We start from the raw sequence: 24,642 nt of genomic DNA on the forward strand, positions 1-24,642 counted from the left end.
ATTTCTGCAAGATAGAGAAATTAAATGGTGCCAAATTTCTGGATATTCAAAAATAAACATAGCTATCCAATCAATAAAAATCATATATCATTCACCTCTATGAACAAAACGTTGATGGGGATATATGAATTGTTTTATTTGTTTAAGAACAATTGGGGAGCTTTCTGCACAAGTTAAGAACCCTGTTAGCTGATTTTTTTAATGGGGTTTTGCCCTAGCCAGTTTGGCTCAGTGAATAGAACATTGGCCTGTGGGCTAAATGATCCCAGGTTTGATTGTGGACAAGGGCACATAACTCTGTTGCAGGCTCAATGCCCGGCCCTGTTCAGTGTGCATGATGGAGGCAACCAACTGATGTGTCTCTCTCACATCAATGTTTCTCTCTCTGTCTCTCCCCCTCCTTTCCAATCTCTCTAAAAATCAATGGGAAAATAAATATCGTCGGGTGATGATTAACTAAAAATAAAAGTAATAGTAATAATAATTAAAAAAGAGTTTTTCCCCCAAACAAATGAATATTTAAAGTCATTCAAAGAAAAGAGAAGAAAGCTCATTTAATTCCTTTTTGCTTTCTAGGTGACAAATCAGACACTGAGCTTGTCCTTCACGGTTCTCCAAGATATCCCAGTAAGAGATCTCAAACCAGCCATAGTGAAAGTCTACGATTACTATGAGACGGGTGAGTATGAGCAATTTTTACATACAGATTAAATTCCTGACCACAGAAATTTAGATTTCAGAAACATGTAGGGGAAATTCATTACATTAGTAGCTCTTAGCACTTCATTTTGTCTTTATCAAATCTGATTCTCCTCTCTTTGCCTTCTATACATACATTATAGAAACTGCATATAATGTAAATATATCAATTAAAACAAAATATCTGTAAGATATTTAGTTCCCTTTTCTTCAGCTAAATCAACTGTACAACAATATTTGATTTAAATAAGTTCAACATTGAACTGTCCTTCAGGAGTACAGAGTAAAGGAAACATAATGAACTGTATTTGAAAAGTTAACAATATAAGGCAGCCAGCAATGCATCAAATGAATGCTGCTAATGTTTCTGACAAAATACAATTTTTCCCATAATATTATTTCACTAACCTATATCCCATAAATGTTTGCTATCTCTCACTTCACCTAATGATTTTGTTTTTATGCAGATGAGTTTGCAATTGCTGAGTACAATGCTCCTTGCAGCAAAGGTAAGTAATTCACACTCCTTCCAAATGCAGTCAGAACCCCTTTGTTTTGTTCCTCAAATCTCCTCCATAAAATATTGGCTCAACATTCTTCATAGACATCATATTGCTCATGGTGTAACTTACTATAGAAAACTGCATTTATTTGGAGAGGACACTGCTGGTTAAACCTCAGATAGTTCAGAGGATTGCTGATTTGATCATTATAAGTAATGGATCTTGTTGCCCACTATACTAATTGGTTTCCTTAGACACTATACTACCCAGATCTAAGAAAAGGAATCTTCATTGATCAGAAAATCCAAGTTTATCTTAATTTTTTATTCTTTTCACTATCACACACAGATCAGGGAAATGAGTGAAGACTACGTCAATGAAAATGGCTTTGCTGGAGTTCCTGTTCCACAAAGTCGGGTCTCCATGGAAGAAAATAGTTTTTTGTAACTCTGAAGCTTAATGAATACAACTTTTTTTCTAGTCAATCTTTATCATGGTATCTGCAGTCATTCAATAAACATTTATTACATTTCCATATAAAATAAAATTCATGAAATAAAAATTTATAGCAATCAAGGGCTGAGCGACTTCAGAAAATGAAGAATGTTACAGCGTTGTTGGTCTGAGTAGGCTTCATCTAGGTGTTGCAGGGAAAAGAAGAAAATATTAAATTATGTACTAAAATAGTGTAAAATGTGTTTGGTCATGGGAATACCCTTCAAAAAGTCAAAGAGTGAATTTTATAAGAAAAGAAAATACTAACTTAACTAGAAAAGACTTTCCACATTAAAGGGAAGTAATGAAATACAAAGTTGAATAGGAGACAGCATAATTAACTAGGACATGACCTGAATTGGGGGTTACATGTTCTCAGAGCCAAAGCTACCATTGACTAATATAAATAGTCAGTTAACCTTGGGTTTCAGAATCAATAAAGGATGATAGATTGAAAACTTTGAAGGGGTGATGATACATGTAGAAGAGAGTTTTCTTAGAAGAAAGAATATATAGCACTCGAATATTAGACTGGATCACCTTTTTTCTGGAACTTTGAGCCAGGATCAAAGACTAGATATAAGCTCAAGGAGGTATTCAGATAGAGTAAATATATTGATGGAGGTGCCAAAAGTTCAGGATTTTATAAAGGTAAGATCTCTGGGGAAGTCCTAGGAGTCCTCGTCTCCATTTGACTTAGTTTAACAGTATCTTGGATGGTATAAGCTAAACACTCAAGGACTTTGAAATTCAAGCATCCTTAGCTCTGTCTCCAGGGTAAGAAAAAATAAGATAAAATCTGTCATTTTTGTTCCTGGTTCTATTCTAAGAACCTAACACGTATTAATATATCAACCCTATGCATCAAGTACTATTATAACAAGTGAGAAATCAGAGGCACTGAGTGATATAACTTGCACAAAGTGATTCAGCTAGTAAATGGCAAGACCAGAATTCAATACCAAGACGTCTGGCTCCCAAATCCATACTCATAACCTCAAACCATGCTGCCTCTCCAACCCACTTCAGACAAGAGGGCAGGAGAAAACATGTTTCAGAGATGAATAAACATTATAATTAGTGTCAATTAAGCATCAATCCATAGCATAAAATATTAAAGAAATTAGAGGTGTAGCTAAAGGAAATAGGATAAAAGGATTATAATACATTCCATCACTTTTTTCTTTGTTCATATGGAAATCATGACTTCAAATGTACTTAAAGGGTATATTTGTTGCAAATCATTACTTGTATCTCCTGAACTGAGATTTATTCCCAAAATATTTATATTCCATGGTATGATATAAATTTGAATAAAACAGCATTCCTCTCTAAGAGAAACTCAATGCAGAGTAAAACGAAAAAAAAAAGGAAAAAAGTACTTGGATAATTATTCTACTACTACTACTACTACTACTACTACTACTACTACTAGAGGCCCAGTGCACAAAATTCATGCATGGGGGAGGAGGGTCCCTCAGTGTGGGGAGCCTCTATAGGGTTAAACCTCAGACTGACCTGTTGGCAAAGTCACAAACAAGTCCCAGCTTAGAGGGCACAGTCCTCTTAAGCATAATTAGGCTTGACCTTATGACACTCCCTAGATCTTACCTGGGAAGCTAATGGGCTGAGGGAAGCACAACAAGAACAAAAACAAGTGAAACGCACAAGAACAGTGTAACTTTGGTAACCACTACCTTGTTTACTTCTGACTCTAAAAATAAAGGCTCAGCTTGCCTCAGGATCTTTTCTCTGTGGCCTCAGCCAGGCACAGGAAGATCCATGGAGACTAAAGAGAGCTAGAGATTTCTGAACACTGTCTCCATGTATAATATTCTTCACCGACTCCATTCACACCTTTGGGAACCCCTGGACCCCCCGGGACTGGACCCCGGCACCTCAGCCCAGCCTGCACCCACTCCAATCCAGGACCCCTTTGGGGGATGTCCGACTGCCGGTTTAGGCCCGATCCCTGTGGGACAACCAGCAGTAGGACATCCCCTCTTGAAATCCGGACCACTGGCTCCTAACTGCTCACATGCCTGCCTGCCTACCTGATCGCCCCTAACCACTCTGCCTGCCGGCCTGATTGCCCCCAACTGTGCCCCCCTTCTGGCCTGATCACACCTAACTGCCCTGCCCTCCTGGCCTGATCGCCCCTAACCACCTCTGCCGTGGCCCCACCATCATGGCTTTGTCCAGTCTAATTAGCATATTACCCTTTTATTAGTATAGATATGATATGCTTCTGCTTCACCTTCTTTAGTTCTTTTCTTCACTAATGAGCCTCCTATTACTGATATTTCCACTTTCCTTGCTATGGAATGTTACTTTTGTTTTTCTAACCCACTCAGTATCATTCTAGGATTAGAATGATAGGATTCTGCCCTAGCCAGTTTGGCTCAGTGGATAGAGCATTGGCAGACTGAAGGGTCCCAGGTTTGATTCCAATCAAGGTCACATGCCCTGGTTTCCAGCTCGATCCCCAGTAGAGGGTGTGCAGAAGGTGGCTGATCAATGATTCTCTCTCATCACTGATGTTTCTATCTCTCTATCCCTCTCCCTTCCTCTCTGAAATAATAAAAGAGAAACATGGTAATTAGCCATACGTCCGCTACCCTTCCCATTGGCTAATCAGGGCGATATGCAAATTAACTGCCAGCCAAGATGGCGGCCAGCAGCCAGGCTACTGACACGAACAGGAGGCTTGCTTGCTTCAATGACAGAGGACTCCAACATTCCCCGCCTGCCGCTGCTGGGCTCTGAGCTGCTAAGAAACATTGTTACAAATATAGAAGCTAAACAAAACCCCAGAAACCTGTTTTCAGTCAGCCGGGATCTCAGAGCTGGAGTCGCAACAAAGTTTCAAATACAGAAAGTAAACAAAGCCAGAAACCTGCTTTCAGCAGCGAGGTCTCACAGCTAAAGCAGGCTCTCAGCTCCAGTGACAGCCATAAATCTAAGAATAAAAATTAAAAAAGGAAAAAAGGAGCGGTTGGGAGCTTCAGTCACCCGCCAGCCTGAAAACAGGCCTCAGCCCCTCACCCAGACTGGCCAGGCACCCCAGTGGGGACCCCCACCCTGAAGGGTGTGTGACCAGATGCAAACAGCCATCATCCCCTCACCCAGGCTGGCCAGCACCCAAGCGGGACCCCCACCCTGATCCAGGACTCCCTTCAGGGCAAACCAGCCGGCCCCCACCCATGCACCAGGCCTCTATCCTATATAGTAAAAGGGTAATATGCCTCCCAGCACCAGGATCAGCATGACAGGGGGCAGCGCCCAAACCCCCTGATGACCCTGCAGCTCTGTGTGTGACAGGGGGCAGGGCCACAACCTCCCTATCTGCCCTGCTCTGTTCGTGACAGGGGAAGGCACCCCAACCCCCTGATCAGCCCTGCTCTGCCTGATAGGGGGAACTCCCCAAGCCCCTGATCGCCCTGTGGCTCTGTGTGTGACAGGCGGCAGGGCCACAACCTCCCTATCCACCCGGCTCTGTTCGTGACAGGGGAAGGTGCCCCAACCCCCTGATCGGCCCTGCTCTGTACCTGACAGGGGGGAGCTCTCCAACCCCCTGATCGGCCCTGCCCTGAGTGTGACAGTGGCGGTGCCCCAACCCCCTGATCTGCCCTGCTCTGTGGGTGAGAGAGGGCGGTGCCCCAACCGCCCACCACGGGCCCTGCTCTGTGTATGACAGTGTAGAGCCATAACCTCCCCATTGGCCCTGCCCTGAGTGTGACAGGGTGCAGCACCCCAACCCCCTGATCCGCCCTGCTCTGTGCATGACAGAGGGTGGCGCCCCAACTCCCCAATCAGCCCTGCTCTGAGCCTGACCAGGGGCTTCACCTAGGGATTGGGCCTGCCCTCTGCCACCCGGGAGCGGGCCTAAGCCAGCAGTTCGTTATCTCCCGAGGGGTCCCAGACTGTGAGAGGGCACAGGCCGGGCTGAGGGACCTCCCCTCCCCCCCAAGTGCACAAATTTTTGTGCACCGGGCCTCTAGTATATAAAATAAAAGAGAAACATGCAAATTGGCCATACCTCCACTACACCCACAAGCCATGCCCACAAGCCAATCAGAATCAAATATGCAAATTAACCCAACTAAGATGCAGCGGCCACGGAGCTGGAGTGAGCAGGAGGCTTGAGTTGCCCCTGGCAATGGAGGAAGCCAAGCTTCCTGCCTGCCCTGCCAACCCTGAGCTCTGCTCAAGCCTACAAAGTTTCAATTACAAGAGATAAATAAATCCCAGATACCTGCTTCCAGCTGGCGTGGCCTCCGGTCATGGCCTCCGGTCATGGCCTCCACTCAAGGCGGGGCTCAGAGTTCCAGGACCTGACTCCACTTAAGGATACAAAGTTTCAATTATAGAAGTTAAATAAATCCCAGATACCTGCTTCCAGCCGTGGCTGTGGCCAGCCGGAAAACAGCCCTCAGCCCCTCACCCAGGCTGGCCAAGCACCCCAGCGGGGACCCCCATACTGAAGGGGCTATGGCCAGCCTGTAAAGAGCCATCAGCCCCTCACCCAGGCTGGCCACACCCCCATGGGATGAGGGTCCCCACTGGAGGGCTTGGCCAGCCTGCAAACAGCCATCAGTCCCTCACCAGGCTGGTCAGGAACCCCAGTGGGGTCCCCCACCCTGCAGTGGGTGTGGCCAGCCTAAAAACGGCCCTGAGCCCCTCACCCAGGCTGGCCAGGCACCCCAGCAGGATCCCTACCCTGATCAGGACACCCTTCAGGGCAAACCAGCCGGCCCCCACCTGTGCACCAGGCCTCTATCCTATATAATAACAGGTAATATGCAAATTGACCATAACATCAGAACCACGGAGAATTACTGGTCACTATGACACACACTGACCACCAGGGGGCAGATGCTCAATTCAGGAGCTGCCCCCTGGTGGTCAATGCGCTCCCACAGGGGGAGCTCTGCTCAGCCACGAGCCAGGCTGACGGCTGCCAGCACAGCGGTGGTGGCGGGAGCCTCTCCCGGCTCCTCAGCAGCGCTAAGGATGTCCAACTGCAGCTTAGGCCTGCTCCCTGCTGGCAAGTGGACATCCCCCAAGGGCTCCCAGGCGGCCAGAGGGATATCTGACTGCCAGCTTAGGCCTGATCCCCTGGGGAGCAGGCCTACGCCAACAAGTGGACATCCCCCAAGGGGTCCCAGACTGTGAGAGGGCACAGGCTGGACTGAGGGATCAATTTTTGTGCACCGGGCCTCTAGTATCCTCCTATATAATAAAAGGCTAATATGCAAATCGATCAAACAGTGGAAGGACCAGTCGCTATGACGTGCACTGACCACCAGGGGGCAGATGCTTAATGCAGGAGCTCCCCCTGGTGGTCAGTGCACTTCCACAGGGGGAATGCAGCTCAGCCAGAAGCTGGGCTCACGGCTGAGGAGCCCAGCGGCTTTGTCAGGAGCCTCTCCCGCCTCCGCAGAAGCACTAAGTAACCCTCGGGGGATGTCCGACCAGCTTCTTAAACTGGCAGTTGGACATCACCGAGGGGTCCCAGACTGCGAGAAGGCGCAGGCCAGGCTGAGGGGACCCCATCCCCCTCCCCCGCAGGGCACAAATGTCGTGCACCAGGCCTCTAGTTGTATAATAAAAGACCTTAAAATGAATATGAGGATTGTGAAAATGATACCCAAAATGAGCTGATGCTTCCAATGACAAATCTGGAAAATAGACATCCTTTTAAAAAATTTAGAAACCAAAACTTCACACGTGATAATTAATGAATGCTTAGAAGGGAGTGGCTTGAATATTGACAAGAGAAAAATCTACTTTCTGCTATGGATCTTTAACCTCAGCAATGTCAACCAGGTCATGGTTTTCTGCTTTTTATATGTATATGATGCTTCTCTCAAAGAAATGTTCACTATGTAAGAGAATATAACAGAAGAGAATAATATTTGAGAGGGCAGAGAATATCAAATGCACAATTATGTTGTTTTATTCTTATTGTATCTGTTTTTCATGTATCCATTCATATTTTATATTATGCTATATAGTGTCTAATATTTTTGTTATAATTTTCTTTTCAGATATATTAAAATTGATTCCTTAATATCTCATAAATTTATACCTTTAGAAATGAGTCTAAAAAATTATATAATTATAACATATCTACCATGTCATAATGTTGCTATAAAACCATTTTCTTGATTTTTAGTAAATTTTTCCAGAGCAAATTTGATTCTGTAAATTTTAGTAAATTTCTGTAAATTTTTCCACAGCAAATTGGATTCTCCTGCTCCTTCTGTGGCATGTCCCTGTGCATTCAATCAACTGAATAAATGACAAATAATTTTGGAAGCTTTGGAGATAAAATGTTTCATAAAATAATTCTATAAATGATTTATAAAGTTAAACTTAAAAGTCAGTATGATGACATAGACTTCAGAGTCCAGAAATTAGTCCATTCATTTATGTTCAACTGATTTCTGACAAGGGTGCCAGGACCATTTAATGGGGGGAAAAAATAGTCCTTTTAACAAATGGTGCGGGGACAACTAGATATCTGTATGCAAAAGAATGAATTTAGGCCTCTACCACATACTACATACAAACATTAACTCAATATTTATAAAATCCCTAAATCTCAGAACGAAAACTATAAAAGCCTTAGAACAGTGGTTCTCAACCTTCTAGCCCTTTAAATACAGTTCCTCATGTTGTGACCCAACCATAAAATTATTTGCATTCCTACTTCATAACTGTAATGTTGCTACTGTTATGAATCATAATGTAAATATCTGATATGCAGGATGTATTTTCATTGTTACAAATTGAACATAATTAAAGCATAGTGATTAATCACAAAAACAATATGTAATTATATATTCAATATGTGTTTTCTGATGGTCTTAGGCGACCCCTGTGAAAGGGCCCAGCTGAGAACCCAGCTTCTGGCAGAATGGCACTCCCCCTGTGAGAGCGCTCTGACCACCAGGGGCAGCTCCTGCATTGAGCGTCTGCCCCTGGTGGTCAATGTGCAGCATAGCAACCGGTCATTCCACCATTTGGTTGATTTGCATGTTAGCCTTTTTTTATATAGGATGCTGAAAGGTATCCTTTAAGAAAAAGAAGAGGCCCAACCCGAAAACCGACTTCTGTGCATGGGCCACGAAGTTTCAATCGCACTGTACGTGCGCACCCACACGAGGTATTTTGTGGAAGAGCCACACTCAAGGGGCCAAAGAGATGCATATGGCTCGCGAGCCACGATTCGCCAACCACTGATCTGGAGGAACGGCTTCTAGACGGTATTCTCCGTCGCTGGGACTTCCAGAGAGGGAAGTCAAAACTCGGACCGGCTAAGGGTCCGAGTCTGGCTTGCCTTTGAAAAAAAGAAGCATTCCTACGCAGTTTTCTACTGCTTCTGTTCAGGGACTTGTTCTGTTTCTCTGCAATTGAAACTGATTTGGTGAATGCAGGGTATTCTGTGGTATAAATGTGGCACACACCGGTGTAAAAGTGTTTATTTACTGTTGGTGTTTTATGTTTGTTTGTTTCTGTTTAAAAAAAAAAAACCTTCTAAAAAAAAAAGAAGGTAAAGATACAAATTATGAACAACAAATACACATCTATCAACAAATGAATCTAAAAATCAAGTGAATAAATAATCTGATGAACAGAATAAACTGGTGAATATAATATAATCAGGGGCATAGAAAAGGGGTGGACTGACTATTCTGGGGAGGGGAAGGGGTGTGGGGGGTTCAGGAAGAGACTGGACTAAAATCTAACACATATGGATGAGGACAGTTGGTGGGGAGGGGGGTAAGGGCAGAGGGTTGGGTGGGAACCAGGTGGAAGGGAGCTATGGGGGGGGGAGGGGGGGGGAACAACTGTAATAATCTGAACAATAAAAATTTAAAAAAAAAAAAAACAGAAACTGCTCTGGACAGTCCTGAGGGGACATCGATCTGCGTGGCGTAGTACTGCTCCATGTCCCGCAGGATGCGGACGTCATCGTCCTTCACGAAGTTGATGGCCACGCCCTTCCGGCCATACCAGCCGGACCTCCCAATTCTGTGGATGTAGAGCTCCCGGTTGTTGGGCAGGTCGTAGTTGATGACCAGGGACACCTGAGGGACGTCCAGGCCCCGGGCCCAGACGTCGGTGGAGATGAGCACCCGGCTGGACCGGAGCGGAACTCCTTCATGATGGACTCCCGCTCCTTCTGCGGCAGGTCCCCGTGCATCGAGGACACCGTGAAGTTGGCTTCTCTCATTTTCTCCGCCAGCCAGTCCACCTTCCTCTTGGTGTTGCAGAAGACGACGGCTTGCGTGATGGTCAACGTGTCGTAGAGGTCACAGAGCGTGTCCAATTTCCACTCTTCTCTTTCCACCGCCACGAAAAACTGCTTGATGCCTTCCAGCGTCAGCTCGTCACGCTTCACCAGGATGCGGATGGGGTCCGTCATGAACTTGCGGGTCATCTCCAGGACCTCGTGGGGCAGCGTGGCGCTGAGGAGCACCACCTGCGTGGCCGGGGGCAGGTACCTGTACACGTCGTAAATCTGCTCTTTGAAACCTTGATTCAGCATCTCATCGGCCTCATCCAAAAGCAGCATCTGGATCGCACCTGTCCTCAGACTCCTGCGCCGAATCATATCGAAGACACGCCCCGGCGTGCCGGCCACCACGTGCTGCCCGTGGTCCAGCTTCCGGATGTCCTCCCCCACGTGGGTGCCCCCGATGCAGGCGTGACACTGCACCTACATGAAGTCGCCAAGCGAGAGCAGGCCCTTCTGGATCTGCACGGCCAGCTCTCTCGTGGGGCCCAAGATCAGAGCCTGGGTCTCACGGACCTGGCTTTCCAGACACTGCAGGACGGAAATGCTGAAGGTGGCGGTCTTGCCCGTGCCAGACTGAGCCTGCGCGATGACGTCTCTCCCTCTAATGATCTGCCGGATGGCGCGCTGCTGGATGGCTGATGGCTTTTCAAACCCATAGGCATAGATGCTGTGCAGCAGGTCCTCCCGCAGGCCCATGCTGTCCAACGTGGGAGTCACATCCACTTCCTCACTGGTCTCGAATTCCACTTGGGTCCTGTCCTCCTCTTTGAGCAGCTGCTTTCACGTGGACCCCAAGTTCTCCATCCTGCCTCTAACAACTAAATTTTAGTTACCAGATGTGGATAGATGAAATTCAGCACTCCCTACCAAGTTGCAACTCACTTATTTTGGGGGTCCAACCCCAACAGGTCCAGGGGTTCCCAAAGGTGTGGATGGAGTCGACGAAGAATGAAGGACACAGAGACAGCGTTCAGTTGATCAGCAGCCGAGCCAGGCTCTCTAGCCAGGATCTCCAGCCAAGTTCTGTGTCTTATTGTCTTGTTACATCAGTATTTATACCAGTTGATTTTAATCCTGTCAATTTCTATTCCAAAGGTTAGGGCTTTTCTTATCTCCATTCCAGGGAGTAAAGATTATGTAGCTTAATCATGATTTTTCATAGTTAAAGTGATTAACTACCCGCCTGGCACTTAGTTAAGGGTTTTATTCCCTCCCTAACTTCAGGGAAAAATCCCTACCTGGGGAAACAACCTTTCTTGGAGAGGTGACCTTGGTTAAAACACATAGTGCCAAGAAGGTGAGCAAACATATTAAGAACAGTATGCCATATATGCCAGGTCCCTTGAAACATATGCTGTGCAGATGTTTCTTCCCTGCAGCAACTGTGACAAGCAGCAAGAATGGACCGGCTTCCAGCAAATTCCCCTTTTTATTTTTTAAATGATAGTGCATGTAAATCAGCGGCCACCTCTCTGATTGGGTTGTTTAAGACTTGGAAAAAGACTGACAAGCAATGATAGCGAGCATAGCTAAAAACATAGTGGATGGAGTGCACAAGGAGCCTTGTTCCTGTAGAAGGTTGTTGGCCTCTTCAGTCAAGGGATTTCATCTGTCCTCAAGTCGGGGGTTTGGTTGTCCTTGTTGATCTGGCTAGCGGGCGGCGTCATTGGCGATGGGCTTCCCGAAGCGTCAGCAAGTTGAAGGGCTGTATCAAAGGGTTCATCAGGGCCGTGCTTGATGGTGGTGTCGGTGTCCGGGAAGGAGTCAGCTGTGCCCTCTGGGTCGGCCGATATGGATGATACCGGGGAGGAGGATGAGGCGGAGATGGAGGGTAGTGGAGAGAAAAAGAAGAGAAAGCAAAAGAACTACAAGGCATGGAAGTGTTTAGAAAAAAGAGAGAGAAGGAAGGGAAGAAGGCAGCACCCTGACACAGCCCTTTCCTTCAGCTGCCCCTTTCCCTGTGGTCCAAGGTAGAAATGGGAAACAAGTCCTGTTGCAGTGAGAGGGCAGCTGCTGTCAGCCAGTCTCTCTCTTTACCTGGGTCCCAATCTGAGCTGGGCTTGGGAAGCAAAGCAGCCATGGGGGCAGGAGACCTCCCTCAGAAGGGGTGAGGGGGCCTCCTGGTGCTTACCACAGGCTGTGTTCTTACACTGACTGTCCAGAAATAGGAGGCAGAGTAAACTTACCTACCCCATATACACCTCAGCTCAGGCTCTTTGCCTGGTCTGTATTGTGAATGGGGAGACACTGAGAAAGAAAAAAAAAAAAAAAAAAAGAAGAAGAAAAAAAAAAAAAGAAGGGGTGAGGGTTCAGGCCTCTGCAAAGTTGGGTGGCTGAGGGTCTGTGCCCCACCTCTGTTGACCCCCAAGTTGTCTCCTGATGGCCCCTCTGCGACTGTGCCTGTCTTAGGTTGTTCCTTCCCTGAGGAATCTTACCCTTCTCTGGCTAACCAGCCATCCTCCAGGGCCAAGCAGTGCCGGGGTCCAACCCCAGCGGGTCCAGGGGTCCCCAAAGGTGTGGACGGAGTCGGCGAAGAAGGAATGACACAGAGACAGCGTTCAGTTGATCAGCACCCTAGCCAGGATCTCCAGCCAAGTTCTGGTCTCGATCTCCAGAGAGGTTCTGCTTAGGATCTCCAGCCAGGTTCTGTGTCCATGTTCTCTTGCTAGGTTCTCCAGGTTCTCCAGGCAGGTTCTGTAGCCATGTTCCCTCGCTAGGTTCTCCAGCCAGGTTCTGTCCGGGTCCTCCAGCCAGGTTCAGTCACCAGGTTCTAGTCAGGTTCTCTTGCCAATTTCTGTAGTCAGGTTCAGTCCAGGATCTTTTGCCATGTTCTCTCGCTAGGTTCTGTCTCTAGGTTCTGAGGCCAGTTTCTGTCCAGGATCTTTTGCCATGTTCTCTCCAGCAAAGTTCTTCTGTCTCTAGAGAACGTTCTGTGTAGGTTCTGTGCCAATTTCTGTCTCTCTCTGTCTTGTTACATCTGTATTTATACCAGTTGATTCAATCCTATCAAACTCTATTACAAAGGTTAGGGCGTTTCTTATCTCCATTCCAGGGAGTAAAGATTATGTAGCTTAAGCATGATTGTTCATAGTTAAAGTGATTAATTACCCGCCTGGCACTTAGTTAAGAGGTTTTATTCCCTCCCTAACTTCAGGGGAAAATCCCTACCTGGGGAAACAACCTTTCTCAGAGACCTTGGTTAAAACACATAGTGCCAAGAAGGTGAGCAAACATATTAAGAACGGTATGCCATATATGCCAGGGCCCTTGAAACAGCAAGTGTGGACCGGCTCCCAGCAAAGCAGGGTGATGTGAGGTGTGTTAATGAGGGAGGGGCAGTGCCCCCTTGCAGGAGGTTCAGTTCTGTCTCCTTGGTAGCCTATGCCCCCATGGCCTCCACACCCAGCACCTGCCTTGGGCTCCCCTCGCCTGCTGTCGGGGCCTCAGTTCTGGTCACATATCTTGGGAAACCCAGGTTTCTTCTCCAGGGAGGGCCCAGCTCACACCATTGGGCCAGAGACAGATCCATGGCACCAGCAACTACGAGGCCTCAACCTCAGCGTGAACAGAAAGCCCAGGCAACAGCTGTGAGCAAATGGACTGTGAGAAGAGGGTCCCTCTTGACACAAGGGCAAGAGGGGCCAATACTGGACAAGGGAGGAATGGCCTGTCAGCATATAGTCCCGGGACAGGGCTTTCTCAGCCCAGGATGTCAGGCCCTTGGCACAAGACAACTCCACGTATGGGGCATATACCAAACATCCCCTAGTCATGGCAGAAAAGGGAGGTGCCCTTCCTGGAACAGTAGGGTAGGGAGATTCTAGAAAAGGCTGTGTTCAGGAGAGAAGGAGAAAGGCCAAAGACCAGCAAACAAGTAATCAGATTAAAAAAAAGAAGAAGAAAAGAAAAGAAATGAAAAGAAAAGAAAAGAAGAGAAGAGAAAAGAAAAGAAAAGAAAAGAAAAGAAAGAAAAGAAAAGAAAAGAAAAGAAAAGAAAAGAAAAGAAAAGAAGAGAAGAGAAGAGAAGAGAAAAGAAAAGAAAAGAAAAGAAAAGAAAAGAAAAGAAAAGAAAAGAAAAGAAAAGAGAAAGGAGATGTGGGGCAAAGCTGGGACATAAGGACAGACAAAAAGGAGGCACATGTGATCCTCCCAATGGACAAGTAGTTCCATCTCAGGGCTGTACATCTGCTGCAGACGGGCACTGGTCAGGTGTGCTAAGGTGAGGCAGAGACGGAGGGCGGTGAGACATAAGGTCGGACTAGTGAGGGGTGGGCAAACTTTTTGACTCGAGGGCCACAATGGGTTCTTAAACTGGACTCAGAAGAAGGAGCTGTGGCCGTGTTTCCCGACGTTGCCATGTTAACACTGCTGCCGGTGAAGGAGCGGAGGGGAGAGCAAGAGAACCCTCCGCTCTTTCGGCTCCGCAGGCCGGATAGAACAGCCGAACGGGCCAGATCCGGCCTGCGGGCCGTAGTTTGCCCACAGCTGGACTAGATGGTCTGGAATCCACACAGGTGAGTCTGCGTCCTGTGGAAATATACAAGCATATCCTCTCTCCCAGGTTAAAAGTACATCAGGTCCCTTCCAGGCTCCTGTAAGCAAGTCTCTCCATTTGATGAGGGCTTTAGGTTTAGTTAGATCGGGTTTCCAATGTCAGTACATCGGGGAATTTCCCTCAGAATCTACATTTAGTATATTAATTACAAATAGAGTATGTTGTAGAACATGAGGAGGAGAGGAATATTTAAACTCATTTTCTTGTAATTTTTTTGTAACAGGAGTAAATCAAACACCTTTGAGGCTATATAATAGAACTCCAATTTGAGACAAGATATCTCTTCCCCATAATGTAAAGGGGATAGTTGTAATTACATAGGGACAGAATGTTCCTGAATGTTGATCTTCATCAGCCCAAGTCAAAATCTGAGAACTCTTTTTTACATTAGATGCCTTGCCTAGTCCTACTAGGGAAGTGGAGGTGGTGTGCGTGGGCCATGAAGAGGGCCAATCCTTCTCTGCTATGCAGAAAACATCTGCTCCTGTATCCAATAGGCCTTCAATTGGTTTACCCTGAATTTGTAAAATTTTTGTAGGTCTAGCAGCATGGATTTCTTGTATCTAAAATGCTGAATCACTAGATCATAAGCCTCCAGCCCCTCTGGCTTCCTGGGTAACAGCCATCCCTATTTTATGTATTGGTAACAGGAGTAATTGGGCAATTCTCTGGTTGGGCTGAATCTGTATAGTTGTGGTGGGTGGGGAAAGTAAAATCTGTATTTCTCCTGTGTAGTCTGCATCAACAACTCCTGGGATGACTAAGATCCCCTGTAACGAGGTGGAGCTCCGTCCTAATATTAAACCTACAGTTCCCTCAGGCAGCGGCCCAGACACACCTGTAGAAATGGCTGCTACTGGCGAGTCTGGGGTTAGTATTGCATGGATGGTTGAATGGAGGTCCAATCCTGCACTGCCTGGGGTTGCCCTGAAGAGATCACTGACTGATCGAAATTTGCAGAGGCATTGAGGGTTGATGCCCCTATTATTGCAGGGGTCTGAGGCTGGCCCCCTCTCAAGTTTCCCAATTGAGGTGATGGGATATAACTTCCTTGGGAGTGGTTTGTAGAATTTAAAGGCTGACCATTTTTATGGTATTTTGATCTACATTCCTTTGCCCAATGGAATCCTTTCTGACATCAGGGACAAATAATTTTTGGAGGATTAATATTATTCCCTGATGTATTTCCAGGCTGTCGAGGAGCTTGCCATCTGGCTTGAGTATTATTATTTTTATTTGGGCATTCTCTGCTAAAGTGCCCAGATAAGCCACAAGAGTAGCAGTTCATATTTCTTTTATTACCTGTATTATTGCTGGCTTGTCCTATGCCCTGTACATATTGAGGGTATGTCTCCCCTTTGAGAGCTGCAGCTATAGCTATACCCTGTATAAATGCTGGACTTACATCAGCACACTGTTTTATAAAATCATTTATAATTCCTGTTCTGCGAATCGGCCTTAATAAAGCCTGACAGGTAGGATATCGGCTGCCTCTTCGTTATTGATTATTCTCTTGACTGCCTGTATGAGGTGAGAAAGGAAATCCTGATATGGTTCCTTGACCTTCTGTTTAACCTCTGTAAGGGTGGTTGTTTTTCCTACTGTATAAGGTAGGGATTTCCAGGCATTTACTGCACAACTGGTTACTTTAATAAGTGCCTCTTTGGGCATATACATTTGCTCCTGAGCCGTGTTAAAATCACCTTCTCCTAATATCATGTCTAGGGTTATTCCTCCTCTTCAATTTTTGCTAGTGGCTACAGCTCTCTTAGCAAGATCATCATATTCAGTTTTCCATAATAAGTAATCGCCTCCTGAGAGACAGGCTTTACAAACCTGTGACCAATAATAAGGAGTCATCCATTTACTGGCTAGGGCTTCTACCAAGGTTTGTGTGTAAGAAGCTAGAGGTCCATATTCAGAGCAGGCCAATTTTAATTCTTTAAGTATTTTGTAAGGTATAGACTCCCAGGTGGGGTTTTCGTCCTCACCAAACTCATTCTCATATGCAACTGGGAAACAGTGTGAGAATTCAAGATCTCCATTAGCTTCAGCTTCTCTTATCGCCCTTTGAAATTTAGACATGGAGCTCATAGGAGCCAGAGGACCTGGTTTAGGCTTCCTTTCTAATTTAGGGAGCCTGTTTTGAATGGGAAGGCCTCTCTCCTCTCCACTGACTGGAAAAGACCAAGGGTCATGTTTATGATATTTATTCTTCTTCCGATCAGTAGGCATAGCTAAATTGCTCTTAGACTGAGCTGAAGACAATAATGATGTGTCCTCTCTAGGTGGAGCCGAGGGACTATTTAAAGTTTGAGAAACTTCAACCGTTTTGGCATCTGGTGCCAAGGTGTCACGAATTGAATTCCAGAGGGAAAAGATATTTGCCGGGACCTTCTCAGATCCATGGTAGCTCTAATAGTTCTTTAATTGCTCTCCTACTTTAGTCCAAGTTTCTATTTTGAATATGTCTTATGAGCATTTGAGTAGAATGTATATTCCCTGGCTTTGGGGTGGAGTGTTCTGAAGATGTCTATTAAGTCCATCTGATCTAGTGAGTCATTTAGGATTGCTGTATCTTTGCTGATTGTTTGTCTAGAGGGCTTATCCAGTGCTGTCAGTGGTGTATTAAAGTCCCCTACTATGATTGTATTGTTGTCGATCTCTCCTTTGATATCTTCCAGGAGTTTTTTTATGAATTTGGGTGCTCCTGCATTGGGTGCATATATGTTTACCAGAGTTATATCTTCTTGTTGTATTGATCCCTTTAGTATTATGAAGTGGCCTTCCTTATCTCTTGTTATGGCCTTCACTTTGAGGTCTATTTTGTCCGATATAAGTATTGCTACCCCAGCTTTCTTTTCCTTTCCATTTGCCTGAAAGATATTTTTCCATCCTTTCACTTTCAGTCTGTGTGAGTCCCTTCTAATGAGGTGGGTTTCTTGTAGACAGCAGATGTATGGGTCATGTTTTTTTATCCATTCAGCCACTCGATGTCTTTTGTTTGGAGCATTTAGTCCGTTTACGTTTAAAGTTATTACTGAAAGGTACTTGTTTGTAGCCATTTCTGTTTTTGTGTGGCTGTTTTCTTTCTGAGCTTTTTATTTCTTATTTTTATACCAGTCCCTTTAGCATTCCTTGCATTGCTGGCTTGGTGGTGATAAACTCCCTTAGCCTTTTTTTGTCTGTGAAGCTTCTTATTTCCCCTTCAAGTTTGAATGATAGCCTTGCTGGATAGAGTATTCTTGGATTCAGTCCTTTGCTTTGCATCACTTTGTAAATTTCTGTCCATTCTTTTCTGGCCTGATGTGTTTCTGTTGAGAAATCATTTGACAATCTAATGGGAGAGCCCTTGTATGTAACTTTCCGTCTCTCTCTTGCAGCCTGTAAGATTCTCTCTTTGTCCTGAACATTTGCCATGGTAATTATGATGTGTCTTGGTGTGGGTCTTTTCGGGTTCACCTTGTTTGGGACTCTCTGGGCATGTGTGACTTTTTTCTTCCCCACCTCAGGGAAGTTTTCTGATATTATTTCTTCTAATAGGTTTTCTAATCCTTGTTCATCCTTTTGTTGTTCTGGTACTCCTATTATTCGTATGTTGTTTCGTTTCATGTTGTCCCAAAGCTCCCTTAGGCTCTCCTCCTGTCTTTTAATTTTTTTCTCCAATTGCAGTACATTTTGGGTGTGTTTTGCTTCCTTGTCTTCTAATTCACTAATTCGGTCCTCCGCTTCTCCTAGTCTACTGTTGATACTTTCAATGGAGTTTTTCATTGCAGCTATATCACTCTTCATTTCTTCTTGGGTCTTACTTAAGTTGTTGATTTTTTCATCTGTTTCTTCTAGCTTCTTCCATATGTTATCGATTTTTTCATCTGTTTCGTCTTGCTTCTTGCAGAGGTTGTCGATTTTTTCCTCCATCCGGTTTATGCACTCTAGGACCCTTATTCTGAATTCTTTTTCTGTCATGTTGCATGCCTCTGTATTACTTAGCTGCTTTTCTGGAGAGTCCTCCTTCTCTTTCCTTTGGGGGTTTCTTTGTCTACCCATGTTTGATCTCACTGACATATCTAGACGTTGAGTCGTTCAGTGGTTGCTCCCTTGGTAGCAGTGACTCCTTGATCTGTGGTTGCTCTTCGGGCGGTTGCGGTAGCAGCTGCTCTTCAGTTGGCAGCAGCTCCTCTGGTGGGTTCTGTTCACAGCTGTGGTGGCTCTTCTGGCTGGTGGGCGAGGTTTCACGTACAGCTGCTGTTCCTCGGCAGAGGGTGTGTTGCTCAGGAGGTTGCTGTTGCTTGGACCTGCTGCGTTGATTTAAAGGCACAAAATACAACACAACAAGGCACCACGTACCAGGCACTATACACAAATATATTCACGATATTAATAACCCCAAATAAAGGTGATCACCCGAATTAAGAGAATTAGGGAACAAGGAAGAAGAAAGAGAAAAAGATAAAAGAGAAAAAGAAAAGAAAAGTAGGGACCAAAAAAAAAAGGAGTGCAAAAATGAAATTTGGAAAAAGAAGGGGGGAAAATAAAAGCGAGAAAAGAAAAGAAAAAAAAAAAAAGAGCGAAAAGAGAGAATGAAGTGGAAGAGGGGAAGAGACTTTTTATATGAGGAGAATACTCCTATAGAACAGCCATTAATCCCAACAAATTCCAGCAACAGCTCCCTGGAGATGAACGCAAACTAGAAACAACCAATAATATAACGATGAAAATAGAATGGAGAACACTAATCCCAAAATAAAATAAAGAGAAAATAAAATGGCACTTTAAAAAATGGTAAAATGGTAGCAGTAGTAATACTGGTTAAAAATAAGAAGGTAGTAATTAAAAGGGTAAAATCAGGTGATGGAAAAAGAAGAAAAAAAAAAAGAAAAGAAAAAAAAAGAAGAAAGAAAAAAAAAAAGAAAAAAAAATTGGTTTCTTAGTTAAAAGGTGGAAAAAAAAAATTGCAGTAGTGAAGGTCCCTTGGTTCTTCTATTCTTCAGTGTGGCTCGCCTTAGACCTGCCAGGTATCCAGGAGAGTGTTGAATTTCCCTGCGATACACTGTTCCTCTGTGTTGTAAACCACAGTCCTTATTTTAAAGCAGACCGCTTTTGTTTCCCAGACTGCCTTATTTTGTGTTTAGCAAAGAGTCAGTTTGTGGGTCAGCCTCTGGGTGGCAGTGTTTTGGGGCTGGCCTCTGAGGCTGTAGGGCCTTTCTGTCCAGTGGAAGTTCACTGCCCAGAGCTGGCTGCGTAATAGTTAGTTACCAGCGCTGTGTTGTTGCTGGGATTGAAAATCCCTCTATAGGCCAGACCCTGTTAACTCCCAGGGACTGATCAGGTTATTTTAATCCTTGATCTCATACAGGGTGGAATCTGGGTGTGGCTGTGCTCCTTGCCTGGGGGCTGGGGGGAGGAGTCTCACTCTCCGGAGAGAATGGCTGCCCCAGTCCTGTGCTCGGGGGTGTCTCAGCACTCAATTCGCTGCCACCTCTCCCGGCTCCCCCTCTCTCCTCAGTCTCTCCCCAGATTCCACTCCTCCGCACACTCTCCCTCTCTTCAGCACAGGTGAGTGTCTGTATCCGAAATGTCCCATGAACAGGATTCAGTGAAAACAATCAAACAAACGCCGGCCGCGGAAACGGGGAAGGCTTGGTTTCTGTAAGCTTCTTCTCTTACCGGGACTGCATGGTCTGGTCAGCTCTTCAGGCTGCCCCCTTTAGGCTCAGTCCTCTGTGATCACAGCACTGAGCTCTCAATTCCCCCGGCGGCGCCAGGAATCCCGCGGTTCTCCTTTCCCCCGTCAGGGGCTGTGCCTGTCCCAAGGGACGCGGCTGCCGCGCGGTCTCCCTCCGACTCTCTGGGTTCAGAGGTCTGGCAAACTTTCCTGCCCAAATCCCTGGTTTTTTTTTTACCTTTCCTGGGGAGTTCTGCTCTTCTCGGCTGCAAACCGTCTCACCAGCTGAGCAATTTCGCCAATTCGGTGTGGGTGTTACTAGTTTCAGCTGCTGACTCCATTTGCTCCGGGACACGACCTGGGACGCCTCTGCCTATATCGCCGCCATCTTCCGTCTTCAGTCCAAGTTTCTAAATTAACAGTTCCTTCCTTAGGAAGCTATGGACATACTTCTTGTACAAAACTTTCTGTCTGACTGGGAGTAACCTTAACTCCTCTGCTAGCAAGCATATGTGTTAAAAGATCAATACAGAGTCTTTTTTGTTTAGACTCAGTATGACCCATCTTGTCAATCTAAATTTTGTACTATCCACCCTCTTACCCTACTTATCCTCTATAGGGGGGTCTGCAGCACCCTACGGTGCAGTCCTATCCATCCCGAGGGCGGGGGGGGGGGGGGGGAGGGATTACCTAAGAGTCCCTGTTCAGGCGCCAGAAGCTGGGGTCCAACCCCAGCAGGTCCAGGGGTCCCCAAAGGTGTGGACGGAGTCGGTGAAGAAGGAATGACACGGGGACAGCGTTCAGTTGATCAGCAGCCTAGCCAGGATCTCTAGCCAGGATTGCCAGCCATGTTCTGTCTAGGATCTCCAGCAAAGTTCTGTTTTTATTGTCTTATTACATCTGTATTTATACCAGTTGATTTTAATCCTGTCAATTTCTATTCCAAAGGTTAGGACGTTTCTTATCTCCATTCCAGGGAGTAAAGATTATGTAGCTTAATCGTGATTGTTCATAGTTAAAGTGACTGACTACCCACCTGGCATTTAGTTAAGGGGTTTTATTTCCTCCCTAACTTCAGGGAAAAATCCCTACCTGGGGAAACAATCTTTCTCGGAGGGGTGACCTTGGTTAAAACACACAGCGCCAAGAAGGTGAGCAAACATATTAAGAACAGTATGCCATATCCGCCAGGTCCCTTGAAACATATGCTGTGCAGATGTTTCTTCCCTGCAGCGACTGTGTCAAGCAGCAAGGATGGACTGGCTTCCGGCATACTTGTTGATAGATGTGTATTTGTTGTTCATAGTTTGTATCTTTACCTTTTTCGTCTTCTTCTTCTGAAAGGATACCTTTCAGCATTTCATATAATACTGGTTTAGTGGTGATGAACTCCTTTAGCTTTTTCTTATCTGTGAAGCTCTTTATCTGACCTTCAATCCTGAATGACAGCTTTGCTGGATAAAGTAATCTTGGTTGTAGGTTCTTGCTATTCATCACTTTGAATATTTCTTGCCACTCCCTTCTGGCCTGCAAAGTTTCTGTTGAGAAATCAGCTGACAGTCGTATTGGTACTCCCTTGTAGGTAACTGACTGTCTTTCTCTTGCTGTTTTTAAGATTCTCTCTTTGTCTTTTGCTCTTGGCATTTTAATTATGATGTGTCTTGGTGTGGTCCTCTTTGGATTCCTTTTGTTTGGGGTTCTCTGCACTTCCTGGACTTGTAAGTCTATTTCTTTCACCAGGTAGGGGAAGTTTTCTGTCATTATTTCTTCAAATAGGTTTTCAATATCTTGCTCTCTCTCTTCTTCTGGCACCCCTATAATTTGGATGTTTGTACGCTTGAAGCTGTCCCAGAGGCTCCTTACACTATCTTCGTATTTTTGGATTCTTTTTTCATTTTGCTTTTCCAGTTGGGTGCTTTTTGCTTCTTCGTATTTCAAATCGTTGACTTGCGATCCTCTAGTCTGCTGTTGGGAGTCTGTATAATATTCTTTATTTCAGTCAGTGTATGCTTAATTTCTATTTGGTCCTTTATCACAACTTCTAGGGTCTCACTAGATTTCTTGAGGGTCTCATTTTGTTTATCAGTGGTTTCTAGAAAATGCTTGAAAAACCTTAAAAGTGTGGTTTTGAACTCTATATCAAGTAGTTTGCTTTCCTCCATTTCTGTCATTTGTGTCTTGTTTCTTTGTCTCCGCATTTTTTTATGCTTAGCTGGGTCGATAGAGTGGCTTTCTGTGTTAGGTGTCCTATAGGGCCCAGTGGCTCAGCCTCCCAATTACCTGAGGTAGACACTCTTGGTACACCCCTTTGTGGGCTTTGTGCACAGTCTTGTTGTAGTTAAGCCTCGACTGTTGTAGGTAACACTGGAAGGGATTGACCTCCAGGCCAATTGGCTGTGAGAATCAGCTGTGTCTGCAGTGGGAGAACTTCTGTGCTGGAGACACCCCTCCGGGGCAAGACTTGCTTCAATGGGGCTTTGGTGCTCACTGAGTCTGCCCCCTGAGTGTGTCCTTTATGGAGCTGAGGAGCTTCAATCTGGATGGTCCCACTCTGACCACCGGGCACACTGGCTCCTGGATCTCTAAGAAGGTGCTAATCTAGCTTCTGCCTGAGGCTATCCAGCAAGAGCCAGCTGTGATGCAATGCAAGTTGCCCTGGGGCCTTGGGCCAGCTGCAGTTTGATAGGTAATTATCAGATTGCAAAGGGCCAGGCCTTTCATATGCAAAAGCCTCCATGGACGGCTTGGGCTAGGCGGGGCGGGGTCCCAGGGTATCAACAGTTATGATTGCTCTCAGTCCTGCCCTCAGAGGCCCCCCTTCTCAGTGTCCCAGCAATTGCTGCAAGCACCTCTAAGAGAAAGCTGCCCTCAAGTTCCGACCAATGCCAGACAGTCCAGTTTCTCCCGTATGAGTCTGATTCCCCAGAGACTTGCCTAGAACTGGAGCTCAGAGCTTGAGACTCCCTCCTGATTGAAAAAGACAACCGTGTCCTCAGCTGCCAGCCCTCTCCGCATGCATCTCTGTACCTCTGTATTTTACTTCTGCACCGCACCTCCTCTGAGTCTCGATATGCTTTTCTCTTTCCTTCTAGTTGTAGAATTTCCACTCAGCCAGCCTTCCTGTGGTTCTGGATGATGTCCATTCCATCTTTTAGTTGTATTTTTGAAGTGGTTGTGCGAGGCAGCAATCTCCAGTGTTTGCCTATGCCGCCATCTTGGTTTCTCCTGAAGTTCCATTATTAATAGAATTGGAGAAGGGGTAGTAGGACGCAACAGCAGTTTCTGCTAAAATTATGTGAAACAGGTATTTTCCAAATCAATATTTTTACTTACACTTTTTGATAAACCGTATTCTCTCAGCGATTATGCTATCATAACCCACTATAATGGTGACCTATAATTTGAGAAGTCTACTGTGTCAAATATGGTAACCAGTATCTACCTGGGTGATTAGGCACTTGAAATGTGGCTGGTCTAAATTGATATGTATTGTAGGTATAGACCCTGCACCAGATTTCAAAGGCTTAGTACAAAAAATATGTAAAGTATCTCATTAATTTTTATAATGATTAAATGTTGAAATAATATTTTGGATATATTGAGCTAAGTAAAACAATATTAAAATTAATCTGTGTCTTTTTGGTGTGTGTGTTTTTTTAATTCTTTATTGTTTAAAATATTACATAAGTCTCTTTTTTCCCCCATTGACTTCTCCCCGGCCACCCCCATCCCCCAGCACATGCCCTAACACTCCCCCACCCCCCATCGGTATCCATTGGTTATGCTCATATGCATGCATACAAGTCCTTTGGTTGATCTCTTATCCCCTCACCCGCGGCCTTTCCTCATAGGTTGGACAGTCTGTTCAATGCTTCTATGACTCTGGTTCTATTTATGTTGTTCATTACATTCTCACAGAAAGAGAAACTTAAAAAACAATCCCACTTACCATTGCGACAACAAATATTAAGATATCTAGGAATACTACCATTGGCAACAGCATGGATGGACCGGAAGAGCATTATGCTAAGCGAAATAAGTCAATCAGAGAAAGATAAATATCACATGATCTCACTCATTTGTGGAATCTAATGAACAACAGAAACTGATGAACAAAACAGATCCAGAGACAGAGAAGTATCGATCAGACCATCAAACTTCAGAGGGTAGGTAGGGGAGGGTGGGGGTAAGGGGGAGAGATCAGCCAAAGGACTTGTATGCATGCATATAAGCCTAACCAATGGACACAGATACCAGGGGGGGAGGGCATGAGTGGGGTGGGGGGGGGGGGGATAAGGACACATAAGTAATACCTTAATCAATAAAGAAAATAAAAAATTTTAAAATTTTAAAAAATGATACCTGGGAGTAAATTTAACCAAGAAGGTAAAGGACCTGTACTCAGAAAATTACAGGA

At 45.3% G+C, this 24,642-nt stretch overlaps 1 protein-coding gene and 1 pseudogene across 2 annotated transcripts in view; one reads left to right on the top strand and one right to left on the bottom strand.

The window, feature by feature from the left end:
* Positions 1–1,693, top strand: part of LOC308513990 (alpha-2-macroglobulin-like) — a 45,395-nt gene extending 43,702 nt beyond the window's left edge. The window contains exons 34-36 of the mRNA XM_081084027.1: positions 577–679; positions 1,167–1,208; positions 1,551–1,693. Of these exons, the coding sequence (XP_080940153.1) occupies positions 577–679; positions 1,167–1,208; positions 1,551–1,567 (162 nt within the window). The 3' untranslated portion in view covers positions 1,568–1,693. The remainder of the gene's footprint in view (positions 1–576; positions 680–1,166; positions 1,209–1,550) is intronic.
* On the bottom strand, positions 1,684–24,216 carry LOC308513991 (eukaryotic initiation factor 4A-III-like; annotated as a pseudogene). Its single transcript has 3 exons — positions 24,175–24,216; positions 9,612–10,782; positions 1,684–1,702 (listed from the first exon to the last, which is right to left on the bottom strand). The product of its transcript is annotated as a eukaryotic initiation factor 4A-III-like (transcript).
* Between the last annotated feature and the right edge of the window lie 426 nt (positions 24,217–24,642).

The sequence above is a fragment of the Myotis nattereri genome (genome assembly GCF_964212035.1).
Source record: "Myotis nattereri genome assembly, chromosome: 2".
NCBI classification, from domain to species: Eukaryota; Metazoa; Chordata; class Mammalia; order Chiroptera; family Vespertilionidae; genus Myotis; species Myotis nattereri.